The 12,323-nt window shown below is 34.9% G+C and overlaps 1 protein-coding gene across 2 annotated transcripts; it reads right to left on the reverse strand.

Moving 5' to 3' along the window:
- Positions 1–884: 884 nt before the first annotated feature.
- Positions 885–3,303, reverse strand: LOC125201651 (AP2-like ethylene-responsive transcription factor ANT). Of its 2 annotated transcripts, none has more exons than XM_048099852.1 (8): positions 2,929–3,303; positions 2,463–2,850; positions 2,308–2,390; positions 2,181–2,189; positions 2,016–2,104; positions 1,834–1,958; positions 1,686–1,762; positions 885–1,611 (listed from the first exon to the last, which is right to left on the reverse strand). In XM_048099852.1, exons 1-8 carry the CDS (start codon positions 3,176–3,178, stop codon positions 1,163–1,165), a joined length of 1,470 nt encoding a protein of 489 aa, XP_047955809.1. In that variant the 5' UTR covers positions 3,179–3,303; the 3' UTR covers positions 885–1,162. The 2 variants fall into 2 exon arrangements, with proteins under 2 accessions (XP_047955809.1, XP_047955808.1); XM_048099851.1 differs by having other exon boundaries at positions 1,686–1,765.
- Positions 3,304–12,323: the final 9,020 nt, after the last annotated feature.

Consider the following 12,323-nt stretch of genomic DNA (forward strand, 5'->3'; position numbering starts at 1 on the left):
TAACTAGTAGTACTAATTTAATTTTAATTGTATTAGCTCAATTTTAATACGAATAGAACTGAACATCCTTAATTTAATTTGGTACACTTTGTACAAATTGAGATTATTTGTACCGGTAATGTCAAGATGTTGTGCACAAAACTAATATAAACATGCTTATTAAGAAGCCGTCCACGATTGCTACGAATAGTCCTTACTCACTCGTACAGATGTATCGGGTAAATTTCAGTATATGGATAACATTAGATAGCCATATCTCAATTTGTTATTTATTGGCCAGCATATCTTTCAGTGATCAATTTACATTAAACTAATCAACTTTACACTAATATTTATTGGAGCAATTTGAGATAGTGCATGGCAGAGGGAAAATGAGGAAATAATAAAAGTAAGGTCAGAATATGCAAAAGATATAGTAGTTGCAATAATATTACCAACCTTTGAGTAAAACCTTCATGGGGTAGTTGTAAATGTAATGATATGGCAATGAATATCACACTCTGCAATTGGCCAGCATATCTTGCATATGCCTGCAAAAATCTAGGCTTTCATACATGCATCATTCTCACCCTACAGTAACATATCTACCCAAATTAGACACCACTCTCAATGCCCTTTTTTTTTAACCATTGGCCACACAATTAGTAATTACTCCACTTCTTAATCAACCTTTTAATTCCTGAAATAATCATGTTTGGTCTGAGGAAACATTTCCCATGGTTAACTCCTTGTAGGGGCTCTGAATATGACTAGACAGCACAAAAGTCACACCTTGATTTAAATGCCAAAACCAGTTTTCATATAAAAGAAAGAAGAAGATGAAATTATTACTCTGCATGGAAAGCTCCACCAAACTAGAGAAATTGATTTTTTTGGTACTAGTAGTTATGGCCAAGTCAAAAGAATCATTCTTACAAAAGTAAAAGTTCTCTTTCTCTTCTTGGAGCTTAAATCTAATCATCATTCATAAAAAGCCCATTAATTTCATTGAAAGCTGTCCAAACCGGTTTACTGGAAAAAGTTTGGACCTTCCTAAACAAATTGCTAACAACATTAATAATCCTACATCAAACCAAACCAAACCACCCCTTAATTTGCCTTGTAATAATATCCCCTTTTTGTACAAGCAAAACACATCCATCCCAACAACGAAAACGTGTCACTAAACATCCGCAGCCCAGGCGGAGAAGAGCGGCACCTGGGCCCGCATTGGGCCGGCCGCAGGGATCCATGCGGCCGCGCCCTCGCCCCCAGTGGGGCAGGGGAAAAACTTGTTAGGCAGGGCAGGAAATTGGATGGGAAGCACATTGTTCCGGTCCGGGCTGCCCTCCCTCGAGCTGGCAAGGGACGAGGGCGCGGACATCTTCCCCGCCTCGCCATTAGGCAGCGCCACTCTCCACTCACACTCCTTGGCCACAACAACCGCATTATTGTCGTTCGAAGAAACGACAATCTCTTTGTTCCGTCGCGCCATTTCCCCGGGGAGAAGGCCGTTGCTCTCCATGATCCTCTCCACGTCGTAGCGCGTGATGTCGAAGTTCGTCACCGCATTCACGCCTCTAAACTTGATGGCCGCGACGTCGTACGCCTCCGCAGCCTCCTCCTGCGTACCTATGGATAACAAAATCACACAACAATAAGTTTGAAGAAGAGAATGAAGTAATGATTTTCAAATTGCAACTCACTGAATGTGCCGAGATAGAGATCCTTGTTGCCGGCGACGCGGCCGATGCGGGCTTGCCAGCGGCCGTGTTGATGATGTCTGCTAAATAACAATACACATTTCAAGAACACCAAATTAACAAGTTGAGCCAAAACAGGACATGTCTAGACCTTGTGACTCCTCTGTAGATGGAAGCTCCCCTAGAGAAGCCACTGCTCTTCCTCCGGAGATGAGCAACGTATTCTTGCCGGCTCATGTTCTTCATTTCCTCCAGCTGTTGTTGGTAATTCTCCAACTGCGATGTGATTCGTTAGTAAAAGAAAGATAACGTAAAAAGTGAAGAGAGACAGACCGGAAAATTGATGTGTGTGGAGGGTCCCCAGTACTTGAGTGCGGCCAAATCATAAGCCCGGGCCGCTTTTTCTTCCATATCATACCCTCCTGAATTGCCAAACACGAATCACACTCCATAACAAGAAACAGCATTTCCAATAACAATTTAGTAAACTCATTTTACCAAGGTAAACTGCTCGTCCGCATCGCCCCCACACCAATTTGATTGCCAATAAAATAGGATACAAGTGAGTCACCTGATTATCAGTAATCATATACTAATAGAATTTAATAAAATACATGACACTAACCTTGCCTTCCCTTCCTGCTCTGCCCTTCTTTCTTGCAACTGTTGTCCCATAAATGAGCTTCGTATCTCCCAGTCCATCGATGTCTGATTTTGCACCCTTCTTATTAGTATGGTTTTTGAGGAGAAGAAAGGGGGTTAATTACTTAATTGAATTACCTGGTGACGCCTCTGTACTGAGAGGTTCTCTGGCCGAATGTGTCAATGGATTTGCGGTGAACGATCTGCTTCTGATCGACTTTGTCCTGCCCTCTTTTCTTGACGACAACAGGGGCGGTGACGCAGCTGGACTGCGTGCCGGGGCTCATGGAAAGGCTCAGAGTCTGCAGCTCATTATACGCCTCTCCGCCAGATATTTGGTCAGCGTGGTCAGGCTCCTTGTGCGGCGGCGGGGGCGCGTAGTAAAGTGGATACTCCTGGAGGTGAAGGTGGTCGGAGCTGAGGGGTTGGGTGTTGGCGTGGTAGTACATGCTGTCGAGGCTCAGCGCCATTCCTCCTTGGTAGTGATGGGGATGGCCCGCCCCGAAGAAATCCTCCAGCTTCGGAGCTGTAGGCAATGCAATAACACATTCATCATTATACAAATAAATGGAAGCAGGGATTGATTGAGATTTGAGAAAGGTGCCTTGTGGCTGGGAGCGGTTGATGGCCTCCATCAAGCAAAGGGAGCCGTCGGATTTGAGAGGCATGACGGTTAAGTGGGAGTAGACGTCGCCGTCAACGCCGTAGCAGAAGCCCGGGTAGTTGAAGTTGATGGGGGCGGGAGTGGAGACGGCGTTAGAGGAGGGGTGTTGCTGGTCGTCCATGCTTGGAGCTGAGAGAGAGAATCCCAACCAATTGCTGTTGTTGTTGTTGTTGTTACTTTCATCGCCCATGTTTGGTTGTTTAGATGGAGCAAGGAAGCATGTCAATGATTGGAAACGAATACACTAATGATGTTATATTATGTGGGAGGTGTGTTTTGTTTTATAGGAGCAGAAGAAGGAGAGACGAAATCTAAGCCAAAATCCAACAGTCTGTGTATCTTTTGCTTTTGTTTTGTATCTCTACGTAAAGAGAACAAAGCAAGGCCCTTTAAACTAAACAAAAAGAATGAGTTCCAGCAAGCAATGCTGGGCATCGTTCCAGCATTCCATTGGGATCCGTGCTTGAGAAAGACATTTTCTTTTACTTTTATCCCCCACTCATATATATCTTCACATAAATATACATGTACTACACATTTATTCAATTTACACCATACCTTGCTCACATATTCAATTTTATCAAATCCATTCAAAACCTGAAAACCTCCTTGTGATTAGGACTTCCTTCTTTGGATAACTCACTCGTATAAAATCCATTTCTAACATGGTATCAAAATGGACTCAAGTGGAAGTCTGATGATCATCCCGCCCGACACATTGTGGGGTATATTGGTTTCCCTTATTGTTTCACTTCGACAAAATAGTGATCTGGCTCTTCTATAAATCAGCAGATAACCCTTCCAACTTATAAGGCCGTTTAAGAGGATGAATAACTCATTTCTAACAGAATCCATCGATTCTTCAAAATCATGCTCGGCTCACAGTTTATGCTACTAAAAACTCTTTTCTCACCAACACACGCTCTTACGTTCACTTTTGTCTTGCTTTTATTCTTCTGGTGAATCTGTTTCACCCTTTGTGGTTGTGGTCTGATTCAGTTTTATCCTTTTATTACTGGTATTAATGTGTTTCTGTGATATTTCATTATGTTGTGCTCTCTGTGAGTGTGAGTGTGAGTGTGAGTGCAATATATGGTTTGCCGCACTTCTGTTTAATGTGTCACAATCATGTAAGTATATTTGTTTATTGGCATGTAATTGTTGCAATAAATATAATACGGAGTATTAAAATATTTTGCTGGTTGATTTGAATTTGGTGTAGTAACAGGGACGAAAATAGGAAATACTATTACATTTAGACATGCATGTGTCTTATCTAAAACATAATTAATTCATGAATTGAAGAATCGGGCAGCCAAAATTTAATGTAGTATGATATAACTTGAGCCATTTCTCCAGCAGTCCCCAGTCCCCACTTGAAATCCCGCAAGCCCCCCAACAAATAAAATCTCACTTCTCTATTATTATGTGTATGATTTACTTTTTTTCTACACTTTCTATATCTGGAAATCTTTCTATAGCTCACTGTTTTCATCCCTCAATTATAAAATACTCCACTAGCTAGTACTTCTACTATTTTATAGTCGCATTTTTTTGAAATTAATAACTTAGATGCTACTACCAATTTTCATTCTTGAATTATAGTACTAGTATATGAGTAAATTGCATGCAGACAAAATAATTTGTAAACATAAAAGAATCTAGATAGATATAAAGAAAATTTGGCAATAATGTAAGCAATTTAGTTTGTGTGGATACCTTTGGTTATGATACTTTATAAGGCGGTCCTGACACAACTAAGGATACAATGAAAATTGGCTCCTTTATCTATGATCACAAAAACCAAATGTAAGAATCACAATAAAAATAAATTACTACTATAAGACTCTCTTTACATTTAGCAGAGTGTACACGACGTTACATCGTTGCGCGATCGAGTATAAAAATTCTAGAATTTATTTGAATTTTGATCAAAAATAGGATATTTGCCTACAATTTAAAAAAAAAAATCGTTAATTCTGATTTTACATATATATTAACTTTATGACTTACCTATGCAGTCCTATATATTAGTAGATACTATCAATTATAACAACGACAAATAAATAAAGGTAAGTTTTTTGTTTGTGATTTGGATAGAATTTAAAATGTAGGGATTTAGAAAAAATTAATATATTTAGTTTAGACAAGAAACACTATATATGTGTATATTCTAGGAGCTACTACACAGACTAAGTGGCTAGGATTCGTTGCATGGCAAAGGCTAAATGGTGTCGTCTAGAAAATAAAGTGTTGATAGAATTCCAGAAAAGTGCATGACCTATCCATGTTCAGCGTTACAGAAATTCAGAAAATATGTGTAAGAGTTTTTCTTTTTTTTTTATTTTAATTTTTAAAAAATTAAAGAAAGGAGAGTAGTGGTTTGACTGGAAAATGCATGCCTGTGCTTTTTTGAAGTTTTATGGCAGTAAAGAAAGGGGTGTTGTATAGTATTGTACCTTTGTGAAGAGTAAGAGCCAATATTTGAACTGCACACTATCCAAATATGGTTATTGAGCAGTTCCCAATTCTTAAATAACTTTTGTACATTGTGTTGCATTATGTCTCCAAAATTAATATATTTATTTATTTTGGTACGTACGGTTGGACTATCCATTTATTGTTCATTGACAGTGTGGGAAGTCGACAATAATGTATTGCCATTTTCAAACTGATCTCACTAATTGGGATGGGAGTGGAAAGATGTGGTATACCATTTTCCAAGTTAATGAAAAATAGAAAATATTTTGAAGGCTCAAACCTAGTTGGAGAGATGTTATGATTGGCTAATTTACATTAAATTGACTATGGAATTGATTTAATAATTGTCATATTTTAAACGAGGTATGGACCTTCACTGTAAGCTTTTAGAAGTCTGCTTTGCTCTCATGTTCTCTGCACTATGTACCTTTTTTTACTCTTTGATTTAATTATACATCTTGTACCGAAAACAGGCTCCAAAATTGTCAAGAAAAGAAGCTCCCACAAGAGAGAGAGTTTATTTTTTCCCACATGTAAAATAGCGTGTTTGAAATCAATGGTACTACTAGTATTTATAATTTGGGAAATCATGGCGAAGCAACTTCGGAAATGTTGGAACGAGGAAACACATAATCAGTTGATAAGATGTTTCTCCTTTATTTGATAAGATTGAGTCATTACGAGGTAGATAAAGAACAATTATTGATCGATCATCTTCAAAAAAATTGAAAATAAAGGTCTAAATATTAGGGTGATGAGATAGCATCAAATGAGAGGAAGAAATTGATGATGGTGACCTGCAACATTTAGATCAGGTTGTGAGTTTGGATGGAGAATGAATGAAACATCAATTCCGAAATTTTTTAACTACCAATGATTTGGACAAAATTTTATCGGTGTATGTCATAATTGCCATAATTTTCTTGATTAAACATCACACGAGCTGTGTGTCTCTAATTAATAAAAAAATTATTTTTCAATTTAATGGTCAAACCGATCGGTTTTCACGATTTACAACGATCCGACTGTCAATGATTTTTCTAATTAAATCAACGTATCAATTCTAAGTTGGATTTATTTGATTTATTAATCACTAGTTAAAAATTTTTAGTACATGCAAAGACAATATTAAAGCATGGATCCACCCATTTATTTAAAATTAATAGTCCTATATATTTTTTTGGAAATTTTTTTATATTAAGCATAATATATCTACATGCACCATTATCATTTAAAGAAGTCAGCCGTATATATATACTCCAACTAATACTGGTATACATTTATTTGAAATACCAATAGTGCGATCTCCTCTCTATAATAATGAGGTGTATAGTTCTAACTTCATCGTTTGTCTACCAAAAAAAATTCATATTATATATTTTCGTACAAACGATTAAATTAAAAATAAGGAGCAAACTAATACTCTTTGAGGGAAAATAAGATAAAGCGCAAAGGATAATGTTGTGATGGGAAAGCAACGAGACAATCAAACTATTAAAATAATGAAAGCACCAACTCAGCCAGGTTAGATTTTATAGATAGGAAAATAAACTTGATTCAAACAAGTTAGTTTGGACTTAGGATGGCATTTATAAAGGTTGAAAGGTTAACACACGCACGTGTCTATCATACAGTATAAAATAGGAGTATTAATCAATCAATTAATGACTACTATAACTTTTCTTGTCGACATAACCTATGGTCCTATTAATACGTTGCTATTCATAAAGATAAATAATACTTACGCGAAAATGGAGGAGTTTTTTTTCGCCACTCAATTTAGGAAAAATTGAATTAAGTTAGTTAAATAAATGAAGAATAAAATAGGAAACGAAAAAAGATAGAGAGATAAAAAAGAGAATAAAGTAGGAGAAGATAAAGTAAGTGATAGGCAAAATGTTGACTTTTACTACTAAAAATGAAAATAACTCTACTATTACCAAAATGACTCCACTACTATGGAGCGAACTACTACTCCACATGTGGGAATGGTGATTTACAAAACAAGGTTAGATACAGTAAAAAAAAGTCGTCGCAGACCTTAAGAAGGTAGAAGCAATGCAACGATTGTCATTAGCAATAAATGGATGACATACGGAGATCCAAAGTGAAAGGACATAATCATTCGGGGTGGTTGCGGACAACTCCACTTGGATCCACTATCGATGTAGGATGAATAGAGACATTAGGACGACACAAAAATTAATGCATATTTAGTAAGGTAAGAGATATGATGAGAATGGTAGTTAAAATAGTATTAGTTGATAGTACGACTCATATAATGTAATGATAGAGTATAGTGATATAAATTGTAAATAAATTGATATATATGAGTATGAATTGGGGGGAATTTTGCATAAATTGAAATGCGATATTTTCATGGGACAGATAAAAATAGAAATTGATTCTACTTTATATTTTTATTTGACATGGAGAATATATATTAATAAAGATATTAATAATTTTTTCGATTTATAGTGTTACTTGAGAATTACTCCTATTAAATAAGTGTATGACATTATTGACTTATGTAATTTAATAATAGTGGTCCAATTTATATATCATGAGCAAAATGACGTTGGGGATTTATCAATAAAATAAAGCATGGTTTATTTGTGCCACGTCAGTTCCAAAACATGTGGGAGTCTGGGTAATGCAATCCCAAGAAATTCGAAAAGAAAAAGAAGAATACGTTGGCATTCATAAACTTCATTCTGAACAACACCATTTACAAATTTTTATTGGAAAACAAACATTAATCACTTTAGCAATCATAACAAAATAATTGTCTATTTTGTCTTTTCGAAAATTAATCATTAATCGTCCATTTTTTTCAGTTGTGAATAATGGTGCGAATTCTCAAAACAGTCCAATGATAATGTCAAATAAACAAGGAGTATTTTAGTTCGAATTCAAAGATCATTTTAGAGTGCATGCAGTATATAGTAAATAAAATTATAAATTTCAAAGTTTGTAATTTTTGCAATTATCTAATTCGTCTCATTTTCGGCTAAACTGACGAGAGCAATTCAATTCATGAGATACTCTCCTTATTAAGATATCGGTTATTTCACTAATTTCTTACTAACTTGCAGTAATATAATGTGTTTTTATATCCCTTTCATATGTTGAATTACCACAAACTTAATTAAAAAACCACTTAAGACAACGGACTAGGTCAAAATCGATTAATTTTCAACAATATCCTCAAAATTATTTTTTAGAACAAATATCTTGTCAATTAATCAAGACATCAATTATAAAATAATTAAACTGCAATAAGTTTCCAACCATTTAGTCAATAACTTTGCGGGCGTCCATGAGGATATATTTAAGTTATTGTTTAAATTCTATAATTCAATACAATAAATTCTATACAACTTTGGTGAAAATTGACTACTAAAAGTATTCAAAATGGAAATGAATATTTGATGAAATTTCAATTTCCTATGCATTAATACACATTTGTTAACGCCTCTTAACTTTGCATAGTTGGAATACAAGTTTATGTTACCAAACCAAATTAAATTGAATAACTTAATCGATTATATGAGATGTCGTTAGGTTTCTGAATTTATTGCAGCCATAAGCTGTGGTTTGTTTAATGGCACTATGGGTATACTGCTGCTTCTATATATAGCCAAGCTATACTTAAATATTCAGGCAATGCAGTCGACATATAAGATACCATATTTATTTGTTGGGATTGACAAATTGAACCTGCTTGGAATATACTTTCCATATTTGACTATGTAATTGTTTATATAGCCATCATGATAAATTAATAACTATACTGATGCCACAAATTACTCAATATTTATTTCAATTTGAAGCTATCACGCAATGTTTTATAATGTACTCCACTTTGTACATAATTATTTGTAAATTACTAAAATAGAGATGGCATGTCAAGATATAAAAAAAAGAAAGAAATAATTACTCATGAACTTAAGCTTCAGACGATACAAGGCTCACAAGTCTGTATGAGATCATTCTGATTACTTTAGACGATACAAGGCCCACAAGTATTTGATGATTCTCATAAATAATGGTGACACTACAATAAAAAAATCGTTTAAGACATTTTTTAATGCAGTTAAGGATGTTAATTTGTGTTTCTAAATATACCACTAACATTTCAAAACATGTCCTTATTATTGATATCCCAACTAAAATTAGAGGACGCAAATAGAAGTGTCCTAAAATAGCAGAAGATGAAATTACTTTGTTATTAATTTAGGAACGCTTTCTTTTGCATTTTAAATTATTGTTATTTCTTAAAATTTCCAACTTAAATAATTGCATCTCGATTTTTGTATCCTTAAAAACAAGTTTTTTAAGGTGTGATTTGTTAAATGACATACGAGAAAATGGTTAGAACTCGGACGTGGTATGCCTAGCACCAAATGAGCTATGCTTAGACCTCAATTAGTTTATCTTTCAAGCTTCAAATGAAATGATATCCGTAAGTCAAAGAAGATTGACCAGACTCTAGATGAGATGATGCTTATAATTCAGTTATGCTCTTTCAAGCTTCAAACGAGATAATACTCAAACATCTGATATAGTCTTTCGAGATCATGATATAAAAAAGTGCTCAAAGTCTAATGGCTTATTAGATATTTTTTTTAATTTATAAATAACATGAAACTACCCCATTACCCTTGCTCGTATGCCCCTCCGGCCCCCGAAATTAAGTCCGAACCCAACAGTTGAGCCCCGAGGCTCCTACGCGCCTCGGTCGGTGCTCCAAACCCACAATTTATCCAACCATGGAATGACATTTGTCACCAAAGTTCTCTACCCAAATTGTCTTAAATTCTCCGTGGGTGTAGTAACTTGTAAATTGGAACATACCCATAATATCAATGGTTAAATTGGTTAGAAGACGAGGTAAAATTGGAAGTGCGTCATAAATTAATTATAAAAAAACAATAAATGAGACAAGAGAAGTGATGTAATAGGGAATTCAGAAAATCCAAACAAGATCTAATGCGATCACAGCGATAGCCAACACGAGTCAACTGTGTAGGAAAAGTGTATACTACAGAAAGCAACCTAACTCAGATGTCTGTGAGAGCAAAACCCCTTTAGTTTTGCCTCCCTTTTCTAGAGAGAGAAATTACTACCCTGCATTAAAGTTGCCTTTATTTAAAACTCTCATGCCAATTCTCAATAGTACTATTCTCTCTCATCTGAATTGTCACGCTCCGAAGCATGAGTGTCATGTCATATTCACCCTTCAAGTAGATTCTGTATATCTATAAACAAACCCAACTTGTTGATTGATTTCATTATAATTGAATTTATATCTTGTGCAATATTGAATATTCCCACTAATTAAAACCCTAATATCACATCCATCTAAAATTGATGCAACTGAACTGGGCATAGGTACTTGATGAATCTATTTCAATTTCAGTTGATATTTGATCTACAATGTCTAAATCTCATTTGATTAAGTGTGGAGTACTCAATTATTGGCAAATTGCTTATGATGATTATCATGTTTGACATCATATAACCCCCAAAGTTAACAAATTAAGGAAAATACAGGATAAATGAAAAAAGAGTAATTTTTGCATGGGGAACTTAAGACTGGTAGCTTATGAATATACAAAACATCATAAACAGAAAAAGTTGCTACAAGTAGTAGAGAAGGCAGACCTACAAAACATGCTTTTAAGGCATCCCAAGACAGCACAAAAATACCCAGGCAATCCTAGGGTTCATCTTAGGCCTGCTAGAAAGCTTCAAGACAAACAAAATTTTAAAAATACAGTATATGAAAAGAAAAAGGTTGTATTGGAAAATTGAAAAGGAGTGAGAGAGAGATATTATGAGAAAACATTTAATTCAACTGCAAACAGTAGCAGTAGGGTTTTAGTTTGAGAGATAAATCCAAATGGTTATTCACAGGGAAGGGTGCCTTTCATGTCTGCTAATATATTCTGGACCATGACATGAGTTGAGGTTGATTTGCCACATAATATGTTGTTGCTCATTTATACTCCTTCCATCCCATCCTTATTAATTGAGTCGTTTTTCTATTTTGAAAATTCTCAAGATAATTGAGTCATTTTTTTAATTAAAAATTAACATACTCTTTTGCTCTCTTATCTCTCTCATAGCATCTTCAATAATTTACACTAAATTCAAACCTATTTTAGAGTAAATGTCACATCAAATATGATTTTACTCCAATTATGAGACTAATTTTTTAGTATCATTAAAGCTAATTACTTATGTCATTTTAGGTTTTAGTAGACCATTTAGATAGACTTAATTTATTCACGAATCAATATCCATTTAACTCATTATTCTTAATCTTCGTATCCAAAAGAAATGTCTCAATTAGTAACAAGGAAAGTATAGAGTATTTTTCAAGAAAAAAAAACATACTCCCTCCATCCCACTTTAGGAGTCCCGGTTGAGTTCGGCACGGGTATTAAGAAATGTAAAGGAAGGTTGGTGAAAAAAGATAGTGGAATGTGGGTCCTACTTTTTTATATTAATTTTATATTAAAATGTGAGTGGAAAAAGGTTAGTGGAATGTGGGGCCTAATACTATTTATGGAATATTTCAACCGGGACTCCTAAAAATGGTAAACCGGGACTCCTAAAGTGAGACGGAGAGAGTATATTTTATTTATTTTCGAATGCATGATAAAATTTTGTCGAATGTTCTGAAAATGACAAAATCCAATGGGTTTAACTCATTTCCATTGTTGACGATATTTTGGAGGCTGGTGGGAAATTCTCGATAAAAGATCTTTAGTGGATCAAAATTTGGTGGGTATATCTTCGGCTCTTTATTTTTTTCTATTGCCCTTTTTGTTGGGTTGACAATTGTA

The sequence above is a fragment of the Salvia hispanica genome, chromosome 1 (genome assembly GCF_023119035.1).
Source record: "Salvia hispanica cultivar TCC Black 2014 chromosome 1, UniMelb_Shisp_WGS_1.0, whole genome shotgun sequence".
In the NCBI taxonomy this organism is placed as follows: Eukaryota; Viridiplantae; Streptophyta; class Magnoliopsida; order Lamiales; family Lamiaceae; genus Salvia; species Salvia hispanica.